This window comes from Zootoca vivipara, chromosome 3, assembly GCF_965207765.1.
Source record: "Zootoca vivipara chromosome 3, rZooViv2.hap1.1, whole genome shotgun sequence".
NCBI lineage: Eukaryota > Metazoa > Chordata > Lepidosauria > Squamata > Lacertidae > Zootoca > Zootoca vivipara.
Window position 1 is genome coordinate 56,224,876 of NC_142586.1, and position 18,492 is coordinate 56,243,367.

Consider the following 18,492-nt stretch of genomic DNA (forward strand, 5'->3'; position numbering starts at 1 on the left):
ACAAGCATATGGTATTTGCAAATACCAAAGAAGGGAAGCAAGGCTACTACATCTGCTATGCTCAAAAAACTAGCTGTCTTTGGCTTCCCATCTCTCTGAACTGTTTATATCCCAGCTGGTTGCTATAATAACTTAGAAACTTTAAAACTACTGTCCAGGCTTATCATTTTCCTCCTCCTGTCCCATCCTTTTAGTTTCTGTGTTGGGCATTTTAAATTGCAGGTTTTGTGAGGGCAGAAATCTAAGTGCATTTTGAGGAGCCTTTCCAGCAGAAAAAATGGGGTGGTGGTGCTTAAAATAAATAAAAGTTGCACACTGCTTGGTAGCAAAGGTTACTCTTAAAAACAGCAGTATGTGAGAAATAGTGCTACCTGCAGTGGACAGGTCTCTTCAGCTTCAGTCTGATACAGACAAATGCATTGCAATCAGTTTCTGAAAGACTAACTAAACGAAACTCCAGAACCAATAGAAGTACTGCTCAGTTGTGAAATAATTTTAAAATCTGCTTAATACTTACTGCGAATTTGTCTCTTTATTTCCTTTGAAGGATCAAGCCAATTCTAAAAAAAAGGGGGCGAATAATAAGGAATTGCACAAGACTGATGCGGTTGGAAGAAAAGCATGGGATACTTAGACACATTTTATATACAGCTCTGTGAAACTTTTAGTTATTGCTATTCTTTCAAAATCAGCCTGCAATTTCTTTGAGAGCAAGTCTATTTCAGATATCAAGCTATAGTGATGTGATATTCATTCATTCATTCATTTGGTAAATGCAATACTCACAAACACAAAACAAAACACAAAACGAACTTATTATACATACAACTCCTTAATTCCGACAAAATAAAACAATTAAACATACATTAATCAAAAGAAATATCAACTTAAATTACAAAAGAAACTAAACATAAAAACATAAATCTTGACTTCCCTCCACTCATATGTGACTTCCTTTATTTCTTTCCTTCCTTTCGCTGTTATCAATATTATTTTTAACTATCTCGTCTTATACCCATTTCTTCTTAGTCTTTTAGTCTATAAATTTCATTCATTGCATATTGATATATTTATACCAGAACAATGTTTTAACATTTAACAAGTCCACTCCTCTATCAGTTTTTGATCTGACTGACCTCTTACCACTGCTGTAAGTTATAGTGATTTTCTTCCTTCTCTTTGCATATATTTGCATCTGACAGGAAGATGACAACTTTAGTAAAAAATAGATAATAATAACAATAATATATTAATGCTTTTGAAACACTATCCTGGGCCATCTATCTCATTCAGCTGCATTTAAAGAAGCCAAAGATCAGCATGGTTTGCAATATCTCTCACTATATATTTGCCTACCACTCAAGAAGAGGCTACTGGATATGCAAAATACCTTTGTCTTATTCCACACAAATAATTCAATGTACAGCAGTTGTAAATGATACAAAAAAGCAAAAAAAAAGTAATCTAATTAGAAAGCTGAACATATTCTGTATCTTATCCTCAGAGTGATTTTGTTCACAAAATCTATGGTCTGATATTTCAAAACAGAGAGCACTAACTGTCAGGATATGTAAGGTGCTTCCCAACAAATATTTAGATATTTTATAATGTTGGAATCAGAGAAGCACTACTTGCCACAATTCATAATGAAATCAGAGTAGAATGGTGCAAATAAATCACTTGTGCGTTTATGCTAACATGTAAACTTTTCAACAAAATATTTTTGTGCTGTCTGTAAATATCATGTTGTCAAAAATGGTTATGCTACAGTTAACTATCTAGATCTCCTAGGTGAATCTGAGGCTCCCCACTGCTCATTTCAAATTCTTCAGGAGAATTATCTGAATGAACCTAGGGAATGGAGCCAATGCTACTGGCACTGATATTCTTCCTCAATTTGAAATATGTTACTTGTTAAAAGTTTATCACCAACTAGGACCAAACATGCTAGTCATAAGAGCTCCCTGAAGTCTGAGGCTCTTTCTTAAGTAGGATGGAAAGATTGAAAACATTAAACAAATGTTATTAATGTGGAATTTAGTACTTGCCTTCTGATCAGCATGGTCTTGAAACAGTAATCCAAAGTAGTCCTTCTCCAATAAGTTAAGCTGTCCACACACCTTATCAAATAGCACATGGCCTTTAGCCTTTTTCTAAGGAGAAAGAACACTACTGTCAAGTAACAGGATAGACAATTAAAACATTTATTTCAAACCATAAAAATGTTAAAACTTGTTAAGGTGTCTCACTTCAACATACTAACAAAGAAGAAATGTTCAATATGTGTTCCTCCTTAATTTCCTTTATTTATTAGAAGAAAGAACCCAACAGTTGCACTTGAAACCTGCAATTGGTAAATAGGAAACCCCTGTTAAGAGGTGGGGTCCCCCCCAGTATTTAAGAAATTGAAATATACACTTAAACAGAACAAAAAAACTACATACAATTCCTAATAGTAAGCTGGAAGTCTTCCAATAATAGCATTGTGTCACACAAAAATATCAAAGAGTAAGCAATGTAATTTAGATTTCCATCCTTTAATTCAAGAACATATAGGTTTTGAAAGAGGAATCTGTTTGAATTTAATAAGATGGTTCCACAACAGAAATGTCAATCTGAAATATAAATTCATTGGGTTGTGGATCCATTACTAGTCCTACTCAGAGGAGACCCATTGAAATAAATTAACATGACAAATTTAATTCCATTATTTTCAGTGGGTCTACCTTGAGTAGGACTAGCATTGAATGCAACCTGTCTTTGCTAGATAGCCACATAATACTTGGAATCACTGTTAGTCTTTTACCAAAATGCCAGGCCCAGGGGATGGGGACAAGTGACTCCAACACCAACACATAGTATATGTTAAGGTCCAAAGAGTGTTTTATGCGCTCCACTTCGCCAGAACCTAGGGCAGTTCCACTCCAGGTTTACAAAATAAGTTGCAAGGTACACAGCAACCATTACTGGCCCAAAAGAAATACATGGTCCAGCATGTCAAAAAAGAAAATGAAAGAAATAATGTCTCTTCTCTTCTCTTCCCTCTTTCTCCTCCCCTTCCCTCACCCCTTAGCTAATTATGTTAATTTCTTAATTCCATCAGCTTTTAATGAGGGTGAACTGTTACAGTAAATGTGCTCCCCATTTTTTGCCATCCCTATCTTCCCCATCAATTTAAAAACTAGTACAGTATAAGTAAAACAAGCAAACAACTCCCCCTCCCTTTTTCTTTTCTTTTTTACAAACAAGAGACTCACAATGTGTCCAGTGTAGCACACTCACATAAATAGTGGATGGGGTTAGAATTAAACAACAAAGCTGATCAGGGAAGTTGGGCCCTGAGCTTTGCTTCTGCATGGGTGTGGCCTTCAAACAAACAACTCAGAACAGATGTACTGCACAACCAGGGCTACAAGTGCTGGAAGTTCCATTAACATACAAATTTGCTATCACAATGTTTTTCAGTATGAAGACAGATGGGTAGGACCCATAGCTGCCAAGTTTTCCCTTTTCTCACGAGGAAGCCTATTCAGCATAAGGGAATTTCCCTTAAAAAAAGGGAGAACTTGGCAGCTATGGTAGGACCTCCTGGCATAGCAATACTTTTGAACTGAGATTGACTGTGTGGTGCAGAGAGCTGGCCAGAGAATGGAAGATTGACAGATCAGTCTCCCCAAGTGTATCAAATGGATTGTAGAAGGATGTATGGCTTTGAGATTTTTGGGAAATTTTTGCATTTTAGGGATAAGCACTGGTTGGCCTTGTTGGCCTAAAGGGCCAGCCTCCGCTGACTTTAATCAGTAGGAGGAATGAAGAGCAAAAACAGAACAGCTAATCATCAACATCAACATCATCATCAACAACAACAACAACAGCAATCCATTGTTTGTGGTCACATTTCAAAAGGATTCTCTCAGATAACAATATATGCTAATAATTTGGGGGGCTCTGTCACATGGGGCCCTAATTCTGTGCATACTGTGCAGACCTATCAATCTGCCACTGCCTACACTTGGTTCAGCTGAGACCATTCTGCTGTACTCCTCTCCCATCATGCAGATGCACCTTCTAGCACAGGTGGAGCCTCAAGGTAAATGCCCACACATGGTCTCCTCAGGAGTCATTGCCTGGCTAATGCTGGGTGGTAGAGACTGGGGCTCACTTAAATTGCAAGATGTTAGCAAAGGTCCCAAAAGCCCCTGCGGCTCATCGCACTGATATTTGGAAATTCATTGAGAAACTGTAATTTCTCTATAGGCACAACTGGAGAGGATCAGCATGCTGCCTTATACTGGACTTCAAGCAAGTCCCACGTCCTTACTCTGCTATTTATGGCATTTGGTAAAGCAGCCATAATATGACATTTTTGAAACCTGGCAGTTGAAAGGCATTTTTGCAATTGCTTATCCTGCAGATTTCACTAGACGCCACTGCAATTCCAAAGGAACTCCATCAACTGCCTATGTGTAGGCTCTTGCGACACTGAAGTTATTGTGCCTAGCAGCCAGAGATAGAAAGCTCAGAACTGAACAAGCCTGCTATGCTCTGTGCACTGTGCACTACACAGTAGTTGTGAGCTATACTGTACAAATACAAAGGACAAGGGGGGAAAGGTATGCAGTGCAACTACCAAGCACAATAAATACATTGTTTGTTTGTTTCAAAAGGAATCAAAGCACATTCATACAGGACTGAACTGCTCAATTTAGATCCCAGTATTTACAGTTTTAGCTAGATCCTTCAATGCAGCATCTCATCCGCTGAAACACAGGGAACAATATGTAGTTAACGTATATCAACAAATACATCAGAGAATAAGCAAGATTATGGGAAAATATATATTCAGGTACAACACACAAACACATTTCCTAACTTGTGGCTGATATTATGGGTGGCCTTTAATAACTGCCTCCTGCCCAAGGGTAGCTTAAAAAACAACTTTAAAAAGCTTTTAACCCCAAAATTTAAAAAATGCAATTATAACAAGCTCCTTTTAAAATCAGCCTAATTTAAAATGAAATTGAAATAAAATACAAACAATTTTCCATTTTATATACTTAACATCTCTTTAGAATGAGTCATGACCCTCTATCAAACAAACTGAGTTGAAGGAAGCTTATGTAAAAGAAAAGGACACATGAGGATAGCACTACTATAGTATTATAAAATGACACAAATTGTGTATTGTACTTATTGTTGTGCTTTACTACTGGGCTTAAGGAGTAGTAAATTCTCAAAAGGAGTAAAAACCCAGATGTTATTGAGCATTCTATCAGGTTCATCCATGACATCCATGAATGAAACTCTATTTTATACCCACAAACTACATCTTCAGTGCTCAGATGAATAAGCAAGAATTTACTGATCAGATCTGATTGTTTACAAGTTTGCACAGTGATCTCTACCCCTTGTTAATAAAACATTCCTGTCCAATCCTATTAATATTTACTCAGAAGTGCTAGTAGACTGGTGGTATAGTGGAGGGGTCTGGGGAAGTTTTTAGGCTGTGATTTTATTTTATTATAAAACTAATAAAATAAAAAATATTTACTCAAAAGTAAATCCCACTCTGTTCAGACTAACTCCCAAGTAAGCATGAACAGTATTATAACCTTATTTCATTTATAAACTGCTTCCTATGGAGCACCTCTAAGCAATTCCACAATACAATAAAAACATATATAAAAGAACTGCATATATAAAAATAATTTCAAATCCAATGCAGATAACGACTGCAGCCTTAGTTTCAAGTAAGTAATCTCATTTAGCATGTTGGTCACAAATCTGCCTCTTGTCTCTAAGCAGTCATTCTGTAGTATACATGGGCTACATGACCTTTACTCCCATGCTATATAAAAGCTTATACCAACTGATTATTTGTATTAGTATTATTTCTATACCAATCTTCATCTAAAAATTACAAAGCCATTTACAATATAAAAAGACAAAAGTAAATACATACAAATACACTGCATCCCCCAACACAGTACTATTGGTTGGCATGCACACCTGTATGGGAAATATCAATTTTTAGTAGTTTACATTATCTACTATCATCATGGCCCAGATATAGCCATCCATATCTTTCCCTGGCAGGGTGGGGAGGTGATTTTTAATGAAGAAATTGATGGAAAGAATCTGCAGTTTCGATAACATGTACACCTTTTACTCAGACGAAATCTCCAGAGCTGGATTTTGTAAAAAAGGAAAGTGGGGAAAAACTACAAGCAACTGGATGTCACATGTAGCTTGTGTCTTTGTTTGTTTTCTGGTCTTCTTTGGGAAAGGGTCCAGGGGCCCTCAGTCTAAACTAGACTAGTGTAATAAGTTTTGCTTCTAAATCTAAGTGTCTGATCAGAAATCAATAGAACAAACATTCAGCTTAGGGAACAATTCTAAGCTCCCTGTGAGTTGTAGTCCCAAAACATCTGGAGGCACACTGGTTGAGAAACACTGATCTAGGCACTGACCAGACCTGCTTAGGAAGCCTTCACATGCCTTCTGACCACACCCTAGGACTGCCGCAGGCTGTCCCCCACCCCCATAGCATTAATCTTTGTTATTAATATAATTTTGGAGTGTTTCTTTGAAACAAATACAGAAAAGATGGACAATATGCACAGCTTTTGTTACAACTGATTTAAGTAAATATTGTTCATGGTTCAAAACACACTTTCCTACATTTTAGAAATATCACGAGTTCATTAGTAAATCATAGGTCATGTGGTATTTGAAAGTTTCATTCTTCCTATGTTGGCAAGTGCACACATCTATTTCATCTAAGCAAACTGTACAAAACCATTAAAAACTTATGTCAGCTTCAATATGCTTCAGTTGTTCAGACGTGCATAAAATATGGTCATGCAGTCATCTTTTAAATGCCTTTTGTCATAAAAGTTTAATTAGAACAGCACCCTGTGTAGAAAGCCTCCAATGTAATTCTCATTTGTGTTGTATGAAGAGGAAATATAAAAAGCCAAGTTTTTATATCATTTGCATTATTTAGACAAGATAAGTATTCAAACAACAATTAAAGCTGTTAAAATTATTCACAATACAGCTTCTCTATTTTTCTACACCAGAACTATATCACCTGAAACATATACTTAGACGTTTTAATTAAAGTAGGCAGAATGTGTACTTTATATGGGTAAAGTTCAACAAAATATTGTTACTCATTTAGAGAGACTATGCCTAGTATTCTAATGAAATCCAAATGTGAGCAGTGAAACTCTTTTTCATTCTCTTAAGCTGGTATTTATTCCCCCTTCCATGAGACTGGTGGGAATACAGCTTGGGGGGGGGGGGCTGTGGATAGAGGGTTCATTAGGCACAGCATAATGTTAAGGCAAGGTTGAGATTTGTCCCCTTTTGTCTGAGAAAGCACACCTGTGCAATCCCTTATCAGTAATGAGATCCTTGCCCATTTCTAATGCACCATCCTCTTATAGCTCTCAGGGGACCAGCAGGAGAGTATTTGAAGGTTTCCTTGGCATGAGGAAGAGGAGAAAGATAGTATTCACCACAAACCCAATAAAACTTAGAAGATGGAAACGCTACACAAGATGGAAAGCATAAAAAATGCTACCAAGATGAATTATTTCTTTGCTTTCAGTTACTGAATTTGGTTGAGAAAAGATCTGTTTTGTTAGATTTCAGTGACCATAAATTACCCCTCTTACACATTTCAGCACTCACAGAAGATATCCTGAGTATCAAATTCTAAAGGCATTTTAAGACATTATATAACAGCAGTAGGTCAGACTTAAAACTCTACATAACTACTTGATGCACTTCACTATGTGAAGTTCAAATACCTGCATGCAAATAAATAAATAAAATCAAACTATGTCCAGTAGAAACTGGTTTTGAAATGAAGCAATTTTAGCTGTTGCTATTGTCAAACAGCAAAATCTATGAGCCTACTGCAAATCATGGGAAGATCAATCTGCCTTTGATCTACATAATTTAGTAAAATGTTTCTGTTCATAAATGGATAAATTTTTGACTGTTCTATGCAAACAGAACAATGCCAAACAGGATTTATGAAGCCAGCTTCAAAACATCAATATTTTAAACAGAACATTTAGTCTTAAAACAAATTTTAAAATAACGTTGTGTGCATACTGCAATCAAGCTACATTAACATGGTAACAACTGTTTAATAATTTATATGATTGCATCAAACTCTACTACTGCTATTTCTCCTGCTAATTTTCATGGGAAACAGTTATTTTTGCAAGCAAATTCTGTTCTCATAGTAGCTATTTTATATAAACACAGCCTCTGGCAAATTTGAGGTAAGATTACTTTTGACTCCATTGCTTTGTTTAATGAATAGAGTGTGTAACATTGTTACTCTCAATGTAACAGCCACTGTAGAAGACAAACAAGATAGCTCACTTAACATATTTGGGAGCACATAGTAGCATATCTAGCACAAGCCTCATTGTATGTATCCATCTAACAAGTCCAGTCTCCATTAGATAATACAGTACAGTCCATATTGCTTAGTTTGTTCAACTTTTAAGCCACCCTTCATGCAGGATCCCGTGGCTATTTACAAAATACTAATGAAGACACCAACCATAAAAGCAATTTAAACATGATAAAATATTAAAATAATAATAAAATAAATAAATCAGTACACGGTGTAAATACAGCATCTCTAGGACCTTGAACAATTCATTTCCTCCAATTGTCACAGTGACATCAGAAGCCCAGTAAATCAGCACCCATCTTGCTTCAGGCCAAGGGAGCCGGCGTTTGTCTGCAGACAGCTATCTGGGTCATGTGGTCAGCATGACTAAACTGCTTCTGGCGCAATGTAACACCGTGACGGAAACCAGAGGGCACAGAAATGCTGTTTACCTTCCTGCTGCAGAGGTACCTATTTATCCACTTGCACTGATATGCTTTCAAACTGCTAGGTTGGCAGAAGCCGGGACAGAGCAAAGGAAGCTCACCCCATGGCGTGGATTCAAACTGCTCCGATCAGCAAGCCCAAGAAGCTCAGTGGTTTAGACCAGTGGTCCTCAACCTTGGGCCTCCAGATGTTTTGAGACTACAATTCCCATCATCCCTGACCACTGGTCCTGCTAGCTAGGGATCATGGGAGTTGTAGGCCATAAACATCTGGAGGCCCAAGGTTGAGGACCACTGGTTTAGACTGCAGCACCATGCAGCTAGTAGTTGTGTCTGACTGACACCATAAAATTTCCTCAGCCAACATGAGATTGGCATTTGTCTGATTCAGGAGACAATGGAGGAGTGTGCCTTTGGGGTTGTGGTCAAACTGCTGGAAGGTTGCAGCGCCTACTGTAGCTGTAGAGACTGATGCAGCAGTGACATGTTTTGTTGCTGTTGGGGCATATGAAGGCATCCAACATGAATTATATTCTTTGTAAGCAACTAAACTCAACTGCTACACAGCTTTACTTCAGACCTTGGGTTTCAAACTTCTCCTCAGTGCTTGTTATAAAGCATACGTTTTGACACCCAGTGTTATCACAAACAGCACAATCCTACGCATTGTTATTCAGAACCCCAAAGAACCACAACTTGAAGAACTATACTATGTTTGAGAACAGTGTATATTATAGTAATCAGAATAATTTATCTATCTACAAAGCTGCACAGAAAAAAAATGTTTTGTGTAGTACAGAGTATTATTTTCTTCCATTCATTCATAAAGCCAACTCCTCAGGCCTTTTTTCCTACACACCAACCATTCATTGATGAGCACTGGCTCAACCTAGAAACATTAAAAGCTTTTCTGACTGCCAAAGGGTATAGATTGACAATAATGTCCCTGAGCTCTGGCAGCGCTAGTCCACCTAGTATTCAGCCAGCATGCACTCCAAATTCAGCCACTCTATTTTTGCAAAATTTTAAGCAGTATAGTTACAGTATACTATATACAGTATACTGTTAAAAAAAATCATAATATGTAATAAAAAAAGGAAAGGGAGGAATTACAGCTGTTTCAATCCAGAGTACATCACTTCTAATCTCTAATCTCTGAGTCATAAATTAAGGGCTTGGGAGCCATCTTAGAGCTACACAATCCCTTCATCTCCCAATTTTCCCATTCCTTCTATGATCTTCCCACCAGTCTTAAGTGTAATGTTAAGTGTTGCATCAGCACCATGGTTAACAATGGTTAGCATCAACTAGTCAGTACAAATCAGTATTGGGTGTGAATGAATTTCCCACTATTACAGATAACACTACTTTTTCTTCAAGTACAATGCTATTGGAGGATAATTTTGAAGAGGAACAGCTACAAGGGGACAACGTAGCAGGCTATTTACTTCTTAACATTAAGACTTCTCTGTTATATTTGCAGAAAGCTGGTCCCATCTATCTCTAGTAGGTACAATACTGGCAAAAAACATATCTCGACAATGTGGGAGGTGTAAAGGATTAAAGCAGAGAAAATATAGAAAAAATGGAAAGATATGATCCACTCAAGTCAGTGAAAAAACTGGCCTAAAACTGCCATTCGCTAGCAGATGAGAGCTACCTTGGCATATGTCCTAAATTAGGAAAAATGGAAAAATCAGGCTGACCATGGCTCTGTTATTTGATCACCAGATGGCATCTATGATCAAGAGTACTTCTTCCAACTTTAGTTGGTTCACCAGCTGCCCAGTCTTTTCTAAAGATGATCTGGTGACAGGTGTACAACTAGCTTCTAAACAACTCCCATACAAACAGCTCAGATGCCTAATAGCCATCAGGGAACCCTGCTCCTGGTTCTGCCAAACTCTGCATCTTGTTTCTGAATTCCAAATAGTGATGACTAACAGGAAAATTGTATTCTCATGTGCCCAACTTCCTAGAGACACTTCATTACATTCCTCCAGAAGCTCGGGACAGTGCTCATGCTTTTGGTGCGTCAGTTTTTTCCTGCTCACAACCCTTTGATGTGTGTTTGATTGCAAGGGAGGACTAGCCTATGGTCACCACCATCTCCTCCCTCTCTCCTCTCTCCTCCCTCCTATCACTGTGCTGCTCCTCCTGACTCCCATCACTCACTGCCCCCAACTTACCAAGCACAGGCAAGAAGAGTTTCCATTTTTATATTTTTGCTTACAGGACAGCTGACAGCACCACAAAGTAGAGCACCAGAGGGACTCTAGCCACCCACCATCTTAAATTTGCCATAATTTTCTCTGGGCAAGTTCAGGTGACTGGAGTCTCACCAGCATTGCAAGTGGTAGTGTCTCCAGCTTCCCTTAAAGCAAAGTTTTAAAAATGTTAAAAGATTCAGGAACCAAAACAAAAGACCCAGGACTTGGACCTTGGATCAGTTCCACACAATGCAGTTCTACTGCTACTGAGAGGGCCTATATCAGACTAAGTGGAGAGAGTGCATTGTGAGACTCATGAACCCATGCATAAAATAGCTTCATTCGTGAACTTTATTTATGATCTGTAAACCAAGGGTTAAAACAGAAGATAATACATTTGCACTTGCAGTTTTGATAGTTATAGTAAAGTTCACAGTACACTTTAGGGATGCATTGTAATAAGCTAAAGGCATGGCTCATTACTACCCATTAACTATAGTGATGTGAATACCATAATGAACACATTAGATTGATAAAAAATGTGTTCATTAGCTCCCATTTCAATAAAAGCATACTGCACTCACTGCTTTCTTTCAACAGAAAAGGTCTTAAGGCTCACTGGCTTACCTCAAGGTCACAGCTGTATTCTGTCCCATCCAAAAGAACCACTTTACATTGGACAGTCCTGGTCCTTTTAGGAGTTTTTGGAAGAGCGTTCTCAATTCTTATTTCACTTGTCTGCACCTCTTTGGACTCCCTTTGGCCTTCCTCTGAATCTTGTTTGTCTTCTTTTACTTCAAAAACAATTTCTTTACTGTCTTCTTTAGCAGGCTGCACAAGAAAGTTGAAAATGGATATTAATGAACATCAAGGCAATTTTAATGCAATGCAAAGTAATAAATTGTGATGTATTACAATAAAAGATTATCATCGCCTAGCCCATAAATTTAGAAAAGAAAACCAATATATACTTATGAATCAATACCCATTTAGGGAATCTAATAGAAAGCCACTTAGCCCTCCCATCAGATGTCAAGGAAATAAACAACTATCTAACTTTTAGAAGACATCTGAAGGCAGCCCTGTTTAGGGAGGTTTTAATGTATTTTTAATATTTTGTTGGCAGCCACCCAGAGTGGCTGGGGAAACCCAGCCAGATGGGCAGGATATTATTATTATTATTATTATTATTATTATTATTATTATTATTATTATTACTACTACTACTACTACAGGTTGGTAATTGGTATCTTAAGATCCAGCTTATATTTTTGAGACTCTTTGGGTTGATGGCTAGGCCCTCTATACACACCCGCTCATTACATGGATCATTATCAGCAGACAAGAAGAAGACTTGTACATCAGTTACTGAAATTAATTTAATTAGGTGCTTTATATTGGTCTTAAAGTGACTTACAACAATAAAACTTCTACAAATACCACATTTAAAATCAGTAACACAGCAAAAGTGATAATCCACAAATAATAATTAATAAACCAGGACACATTTTTTCCCATGTAACACAGGGATTTTTTCCCCCAGTATTCATTTGGCTCCTTGAAGATATCAGTGTTAGTGACAGCTACATTTCTCTGGGGAGAGCATTCAACTAATTGGGTGGAACTTGCACTAAAAAAGCTAAGTTACTCATTGCCACATTTCCAGCTTCTCCTGAAGTGGGCACACTGAGAGGGACCTTCGATGACGATCTTAGGGTCTTTGCAGGCTTACATGGGGAAAGGTAGGCTGTGTGGGTGTCCTTAGAAATTAGAATCGGCACTTTGGATTAGTCTTAACAATGGATGAATACAGAATGGAGCGGTAGCTTCTATGAAAATTCACAGTAAGTGGGCTTTTTCTAGACAAGAAAATGAATGAATATTTGAATGTCAGACAAGCAAACATCTGTCACCTTCTTGTCCTCTCTTCTCTAAATTGCCCCCAGACAACCAGCAAAACTAACCTACAGCCTACAATTTACTCTAGCAGGAGTATAGTCTTTAAAACAAATGAACTGCACATAACTTACTACAGGGCACATCCTTGTACAGCATTTCCCAATAGCATCCTGCTTTATTTTACAAATGAGATTTTTCCATTTGTTTCTCTCACACTGTACTGGAAGCAAGAGTAGATCTGCTCTTAGCTGCTTTAATGTTGCTTGCTTGCCAGAAGATTGAATCACTCACTGTGAAAGCCCTACATTAATCGCTCTTTTAAACGAAGAAGCTGCTGCTGGGAGGAAACTGGAATTTTGTGTACAGCTAATACTAGCGTTTGAGCAACCAGAGGGGGGGAATACCTTGCTGTGCTTCAGGTGCTAGTCTAGTAGTTTTTTTGTGTGAACTTGTTTACAAAGAAAGGTTTTCTCTATAAATTGTGACATTTTGAAGATTATTGTTTTTTGGTAGGTATAACGGCCCTCCAGGTTTCACTGGGCTACAGTGGTCCCCATCCCCAACCAATGGTTGTGTTGGCCTGGGTTGACAGTAGCTGTAGCTCAACAGCATCTGGAGGTCCACACATTTCCCATACACTGAAGAATTCTGCTGTAACAAAATGCAAACATATAAAAACAGCATTTTGTGAAAGCAGCAGCAGATGTCTGAATGTGGAAAAAATATGAGGCTGGTCTCTGGAGGCATATTTCTTATAAACATATAACAGCCCATTTAACACAAGTTAAGCAGCTAGGTAATTAGCATTAAAGAGTTTCATTTTTCTTCCTTTCAAGAGTATACCTGTGTCTCAGCACTACAAACAGAATGTTTTTCCTCTCTGTCATCTGCTTTAGCTTCTTGCCGAATCTCAGCAATGTCTTCCAGTTTTCCCTTAGTCTGGGCGGTCTCCTCTGGAAGATGGCATTCACCCTCCTCTGCTCCCATTTCTTCTGCTGGCTGTTTTTTCTTTGTTTCATCTTTGGGTTCTTCCAAGCTGTATGATTTTTGTTTCTTAAGCCAGGGCGGGATGAAGCGAGAAATTCCCTTTCCTCCGGAGCGACTGGGGCTACTTTGACTAGCTGGCACCTGTGAAGTGGGAGAACTTTCTTTCATTTCAGAAATCTGCTCTTTTTGACTATCTGATGCATCCCCAGCATCTTCCTTTGCTGTATTTGATCCCAGGTTCTCCGATTCCTTTACTTCCGTGTCTGAACCAACTTCAGTCGTCATGGTCACAGGATGCACTAGAAATAAGATACATATATTTGCTTTTAGAATGTACTTTTTAGAACTGCTTGTAGACCTACCTAACTCCTAGCACAAGGTCTTATGCTTCAGCAACCACTGAAGTTTAAACTATTTGGCTTACTCTCTCCTTCGTCTCCCCAGAGTCACAAAAGCAAAAGCTATACACAACGGAAGTTCCAAGCAATCTGTGCTGGTATGTAAACAGACATGTGACATGCAACAGTTCCATGTTCAATACCCTGTTTTGAGTCCAGAATAAGATTTTGGAATAGCATATAAAAATAATTTCCTAATTTATTAGTTACAGGTAGGTAGCCGTGTTGGTCTGAGTCAAAGCAAAATAAAAAAATTCCTTCAGTAGCACCTTAAAGACCAACTAAGATACGTATCTGAAGAAGTATGCATGCACACGGAAGCTCATACCAAAATAAAAACTTAGCTGGTCTTTAAGGTGCTACTGAAGGAATTTTTTTATTTTGCTAATTTATTAGGATACACTTCAATAATGTATCAAGTTCTATAAAACACTAACAAAAATATTTGCTTAATCTTAAAATAATTGGATGGTTTAAAGCAAATATTTAATTATTAAATTATGTTAGGTCAGCATTTAAGCTGCTACAAGTCAAGTCAAATTTTAGTAATGTTCCTATTTTTGAAACAGGAAAGAATAATTTAAGGAGACTAAATCTGCCATTGTGGGATTCTTTCAAAACTGGTGTTAGTGGAAAAGGTTTGTTCTCAAATTATAGCAATCCTGGAGTAAAGTCATTGCTCAAGAACACAACTTTCCTTGATGTTTACTATTCAGTAAAATTCCTCTTCCAAAGAGGCAATCAGTCCCAAAGTATCGGTTTGTCTCTTCAGGAGTGGGGGCTGCTGCAAAGACAGTTTGAACAGAAAGTCCAGCTATGCATACAATAACCTTACTTGTAACAGAAATTACTGCTTTGTATAACAGTCCATATGAACTAAAGAATTAGAACTGAGTGCCTAGGAATCAACAGTCCAGCGTCAATATGACAAGCATTAATGCTTGTTTTGCTTGCCAGACTGAACCATCTCTCCTCCCCCCTCCCCCTCCATACAGTACAGTGTTCTGGAAGTTTGCCAAATTGCAGGTGAGGGCTCAGAGTGCAAATGGGGTGGGGGGGAAGGTGAGGAGAGAAATGCTTGTTGCACTGGCTCCCACTAGCACAACTACCTTTACCGGTAGTTGTGTGAGTGGTAACTGTAGTACCCCTACTCCCAAAAAATCAATGCTTAAATGTCAGGTTGTAAAGTTTTTGAGAGGTGTATTTCCATACAGATTATTCTCATGAAAAAATACTCTTTAATCACGCATACTGCTATTGCTCTTGGAAACCTATGATTGTAATACACCTGAATAGTTATGTCATCCCAAAATTTCAAATTCCTGATAAATTATGTCAAAGGACACCATGCTTGATTCAACAGTTATATCTGTAACCATGACAATGGTACTCTTTTCTTTCCGCCAACAGAAAATATACAGAACAAGTACATAGGCTACTTAGTAACTTAGCTATCTGACTTTGATCAGTAAATAACATTTCTGAAACTATTATTTTCAAAAGCAGAAATACTACATTAACCAATACTCTTTAAGCTGTAGTACTTTTACAGCTCAGTCTTATGCAGAATTAGATGTACGCAAGCCTACTGAAATCAATGGGTAAGATATAAATCATTCAGCACTGAACTGCAGCCTTAGTTTTGGAAAGTAATAACAAACCAAATATTTTCTACCACTAATATCAGTAGTATAAATTTTGTAACCCTACAGAAGAGGTGCAAAAGAACATGCGCTGCTTTACAACCCCTGAAAGTTTAAATACAGTTACAGAATGAAAGCACCACAAAAATTGTCTAAAATAATACCCCTTGTTTAAAGGGAAATTAGATACCATTATTGGATAAAAAAAATATAGCCACAAAAGTGTTGCAGTGAAAAGATCCAGAGAATCCCCTAAAAGCATTTCAACCAACACAACAAAACAGCAATGCCATCTACTTGAGTGTTTGCAGCTACATACACCCACAAAATTGCCTAGTGTTATTCTTGCAGTATTAAAGTACAGAGCATCCCATTTCAGAGTTAAAAGTCCTTTTTATTAAGTCATACTTTCTGAACTATTTGCTTCAATATTCACTCACAGACCAACTAACACAATTGTCATTTAGTACTTGGTGCCACTCATATACTGACACCGGATTGCGATCAAACTATCCACATACTTTTCTACACACACATGTACTTGTTTTTATTTTCTAATAAGCTGAAATCAACTCACCCTTTTCACTCGCTTGTCTAAGGCAACTTGAATCTCATTTGCTTTTGCATATCATACTTTGCATATTGATGAGCAATTAAGGTCAACAACAGCAATTAGAGCGAAGTTACACGCATATAATTTTTGTTATGCATATCAAACCAAAGCTATGAAGCCAGCTTATGAAAATCTACAGGCTCTTTGTGCAGATTAATGAATAAGTCTTGCCGCACCCAAGTCCCAACTCTGCTGGAGAAAGGCATGCCCAGTGGAAAAGTAGAACTTGGTTCCAACTCACTTCATTTTTGCAGCCAGAAAATGCACATGAGTCAAAGAGACAGCTCTGTTTTCCTGTTATCGCTCCTACAAAGTAAGAGATGCATTTTAAAAGCTATACTAGGTTAGCATGAGACATCTGCCACTGTTAGGATAGGGCTTTTATTTGAACTTTTTGAAAAAGGTACTATAATTTGTTCCGAGAAACTCAGAATATTAATACCACTTACATAGCTGGTTAGTCTTAGTTGTGGTTTCAGGGAGACCATATTTCACCATTAAAAGATAATGCTCATTTTATGGGAGATTGCTCTAACAGAACAGTTTCACCAAAACAAACAAAACAGATCAGTACAGCTACAAAAAAAATACAAAGGGGGAGGTGGTGAAAACCAGATAGAAAAGGAATCTTAACATGGTTTGAGTAAAAGGTTTTAAAGGGAAATTGCTTTTATATACAATAAATGCTGTTTATCTCCTCAGCCTCTCAATTCTCATGGCTAAAAAATGTTACTTTAAAATTTTCTGGCACATCTTCCTGCCAAATTGGTCTTAAGTGCTTTCACATTATTTCAAACACAAGACAAAAATATAAAAACAAACAAGAACAAACAGGGGCATAGCCAGGATCAAAACTAGGGGGGGCAAGGGGGGGCCAAGGGGCGGGGCCAAGGCACGGGAGGGAGGGAAGGGAGGAAGCGCGTCGGTGGGGCGGGGGAGGAGCCAGAGCGGGATGGCAAACAGCTCTTTCAACCAGAAGGTTATTCCTGATGTTTAGTTTGGAATCTCCTTTCTTTTAACTTGAAGCCATTCATTTGAGTCCTGCCCTCGAGAGCAGGATAAAACAAACTTGCTCCATCTTCCATATCAAGGTGTGTGTGTGTGTGTGTTTGTAGGGGGGTGTAGAATCAAATAAAGGTGTGGGGGTGTTGAATAAACTCAAGTGCTGTGTGTGTGTGTGTGTGTGTGTGTGTGTGTGTGTGTGTGTGTGTGTTGAAGCAAGACAGAGGATGCCTCTTTGTGTGTGGGCAAGTAAAGAGGTGTTGAAGAGAAGCTTAAGGGCTCTGTGTGTGTATGTTGGGGTTGGAGCAGCCCTCTCTGCCCCTCGCCCCGTTCAACAAAGAGCAGCTGAGGGAAGCGACTTTCTTCCTGTCGCCGTGGCTGCTAATGCGGGTGGGCTGCTCGTTCCTCCCCTCCCCCCCCCACCGCAAAAGCGGAGCATGCTGGCAGTGGCTTGGGAGGAGGAAGAGCAGCATCGTTAAGGGCTGTCCCCTCCCTCCCCTTCGTGAAGGCAGCCCCCATGCCTTCCCTGCTCCCTGTCAAACTTCTCCCCCTCCCCCCCCCAGCTTGTAAAAGCAGGCTTTTGCAAGCGGCAGCGGCAGAGATGCTTCACGGAGCAGGGGAGGAGGGGCAGGCTCGCTTTTCCCAGAGCGGAGATAGGCTACCAAGCCTGCCCCAGCTGCTTTGGAGGGAAGGAGGTGGAGCCACCCTCCGTGCTCACCCCAAAGCAGCAAAGAGGGAGAAAAGTTGCCTACTCAGGTGTAAGTGGATCTTGGGTGGCGCTTGGATCCTGACCGGGGCTCCTGGAAGGGAGGGGGCGGTGGAGAAAAAAAGCAGAGGCGTTGCCAGCAGCCCCCTCGGCTTGCAATTGCAAGCGC

The 18,492-nt window shown here is 38.7% G+C and overlaps 1 protein-coding gene across 33 annotated transcripts in view; it reads right to left on the reverse strand.

The window, feature by feature from the left end:
• The window catches only part of EPB41L2 (erythrocyte membrane protein band 4.1 like 2), an 81,899-nt gene that overhangs the window by 40,120 nt on the left and 23,287 nt on the right, over nucleotides 1-18,492 (reverse strand). For 13 of the 33 annotated variants that reach the window (XM_060272692.2, XM_060272691.2, XM_088666141.1 and 10 more), the window contains exons 1-5: nucleotides 16,857-16,916; nucleotides 13,818-14,260; nucleotides 11,703-11,906; nucleotides 2,049-2,153; nucleotides 518-560 (exon numbers count right to left, since the gene is read on the reverse strand). In XM_060272692.2, the coding sequence (XP_060128675.1) occupies nucleotides 518-560; nucleotides 2,049-2,153; nucleotides 11,703-11,906; nucleotides 13,818-14,260; nucleotide 16,857 (796 nt within the window). In that variant the 5' untranslated portion in view covers nucleotides 16,858-16,916. The other 20 variants (XM_088666145.1, XM_060272684.2, XM_088666144.1 and 17 more) reach the window with 3 other exon arrangements.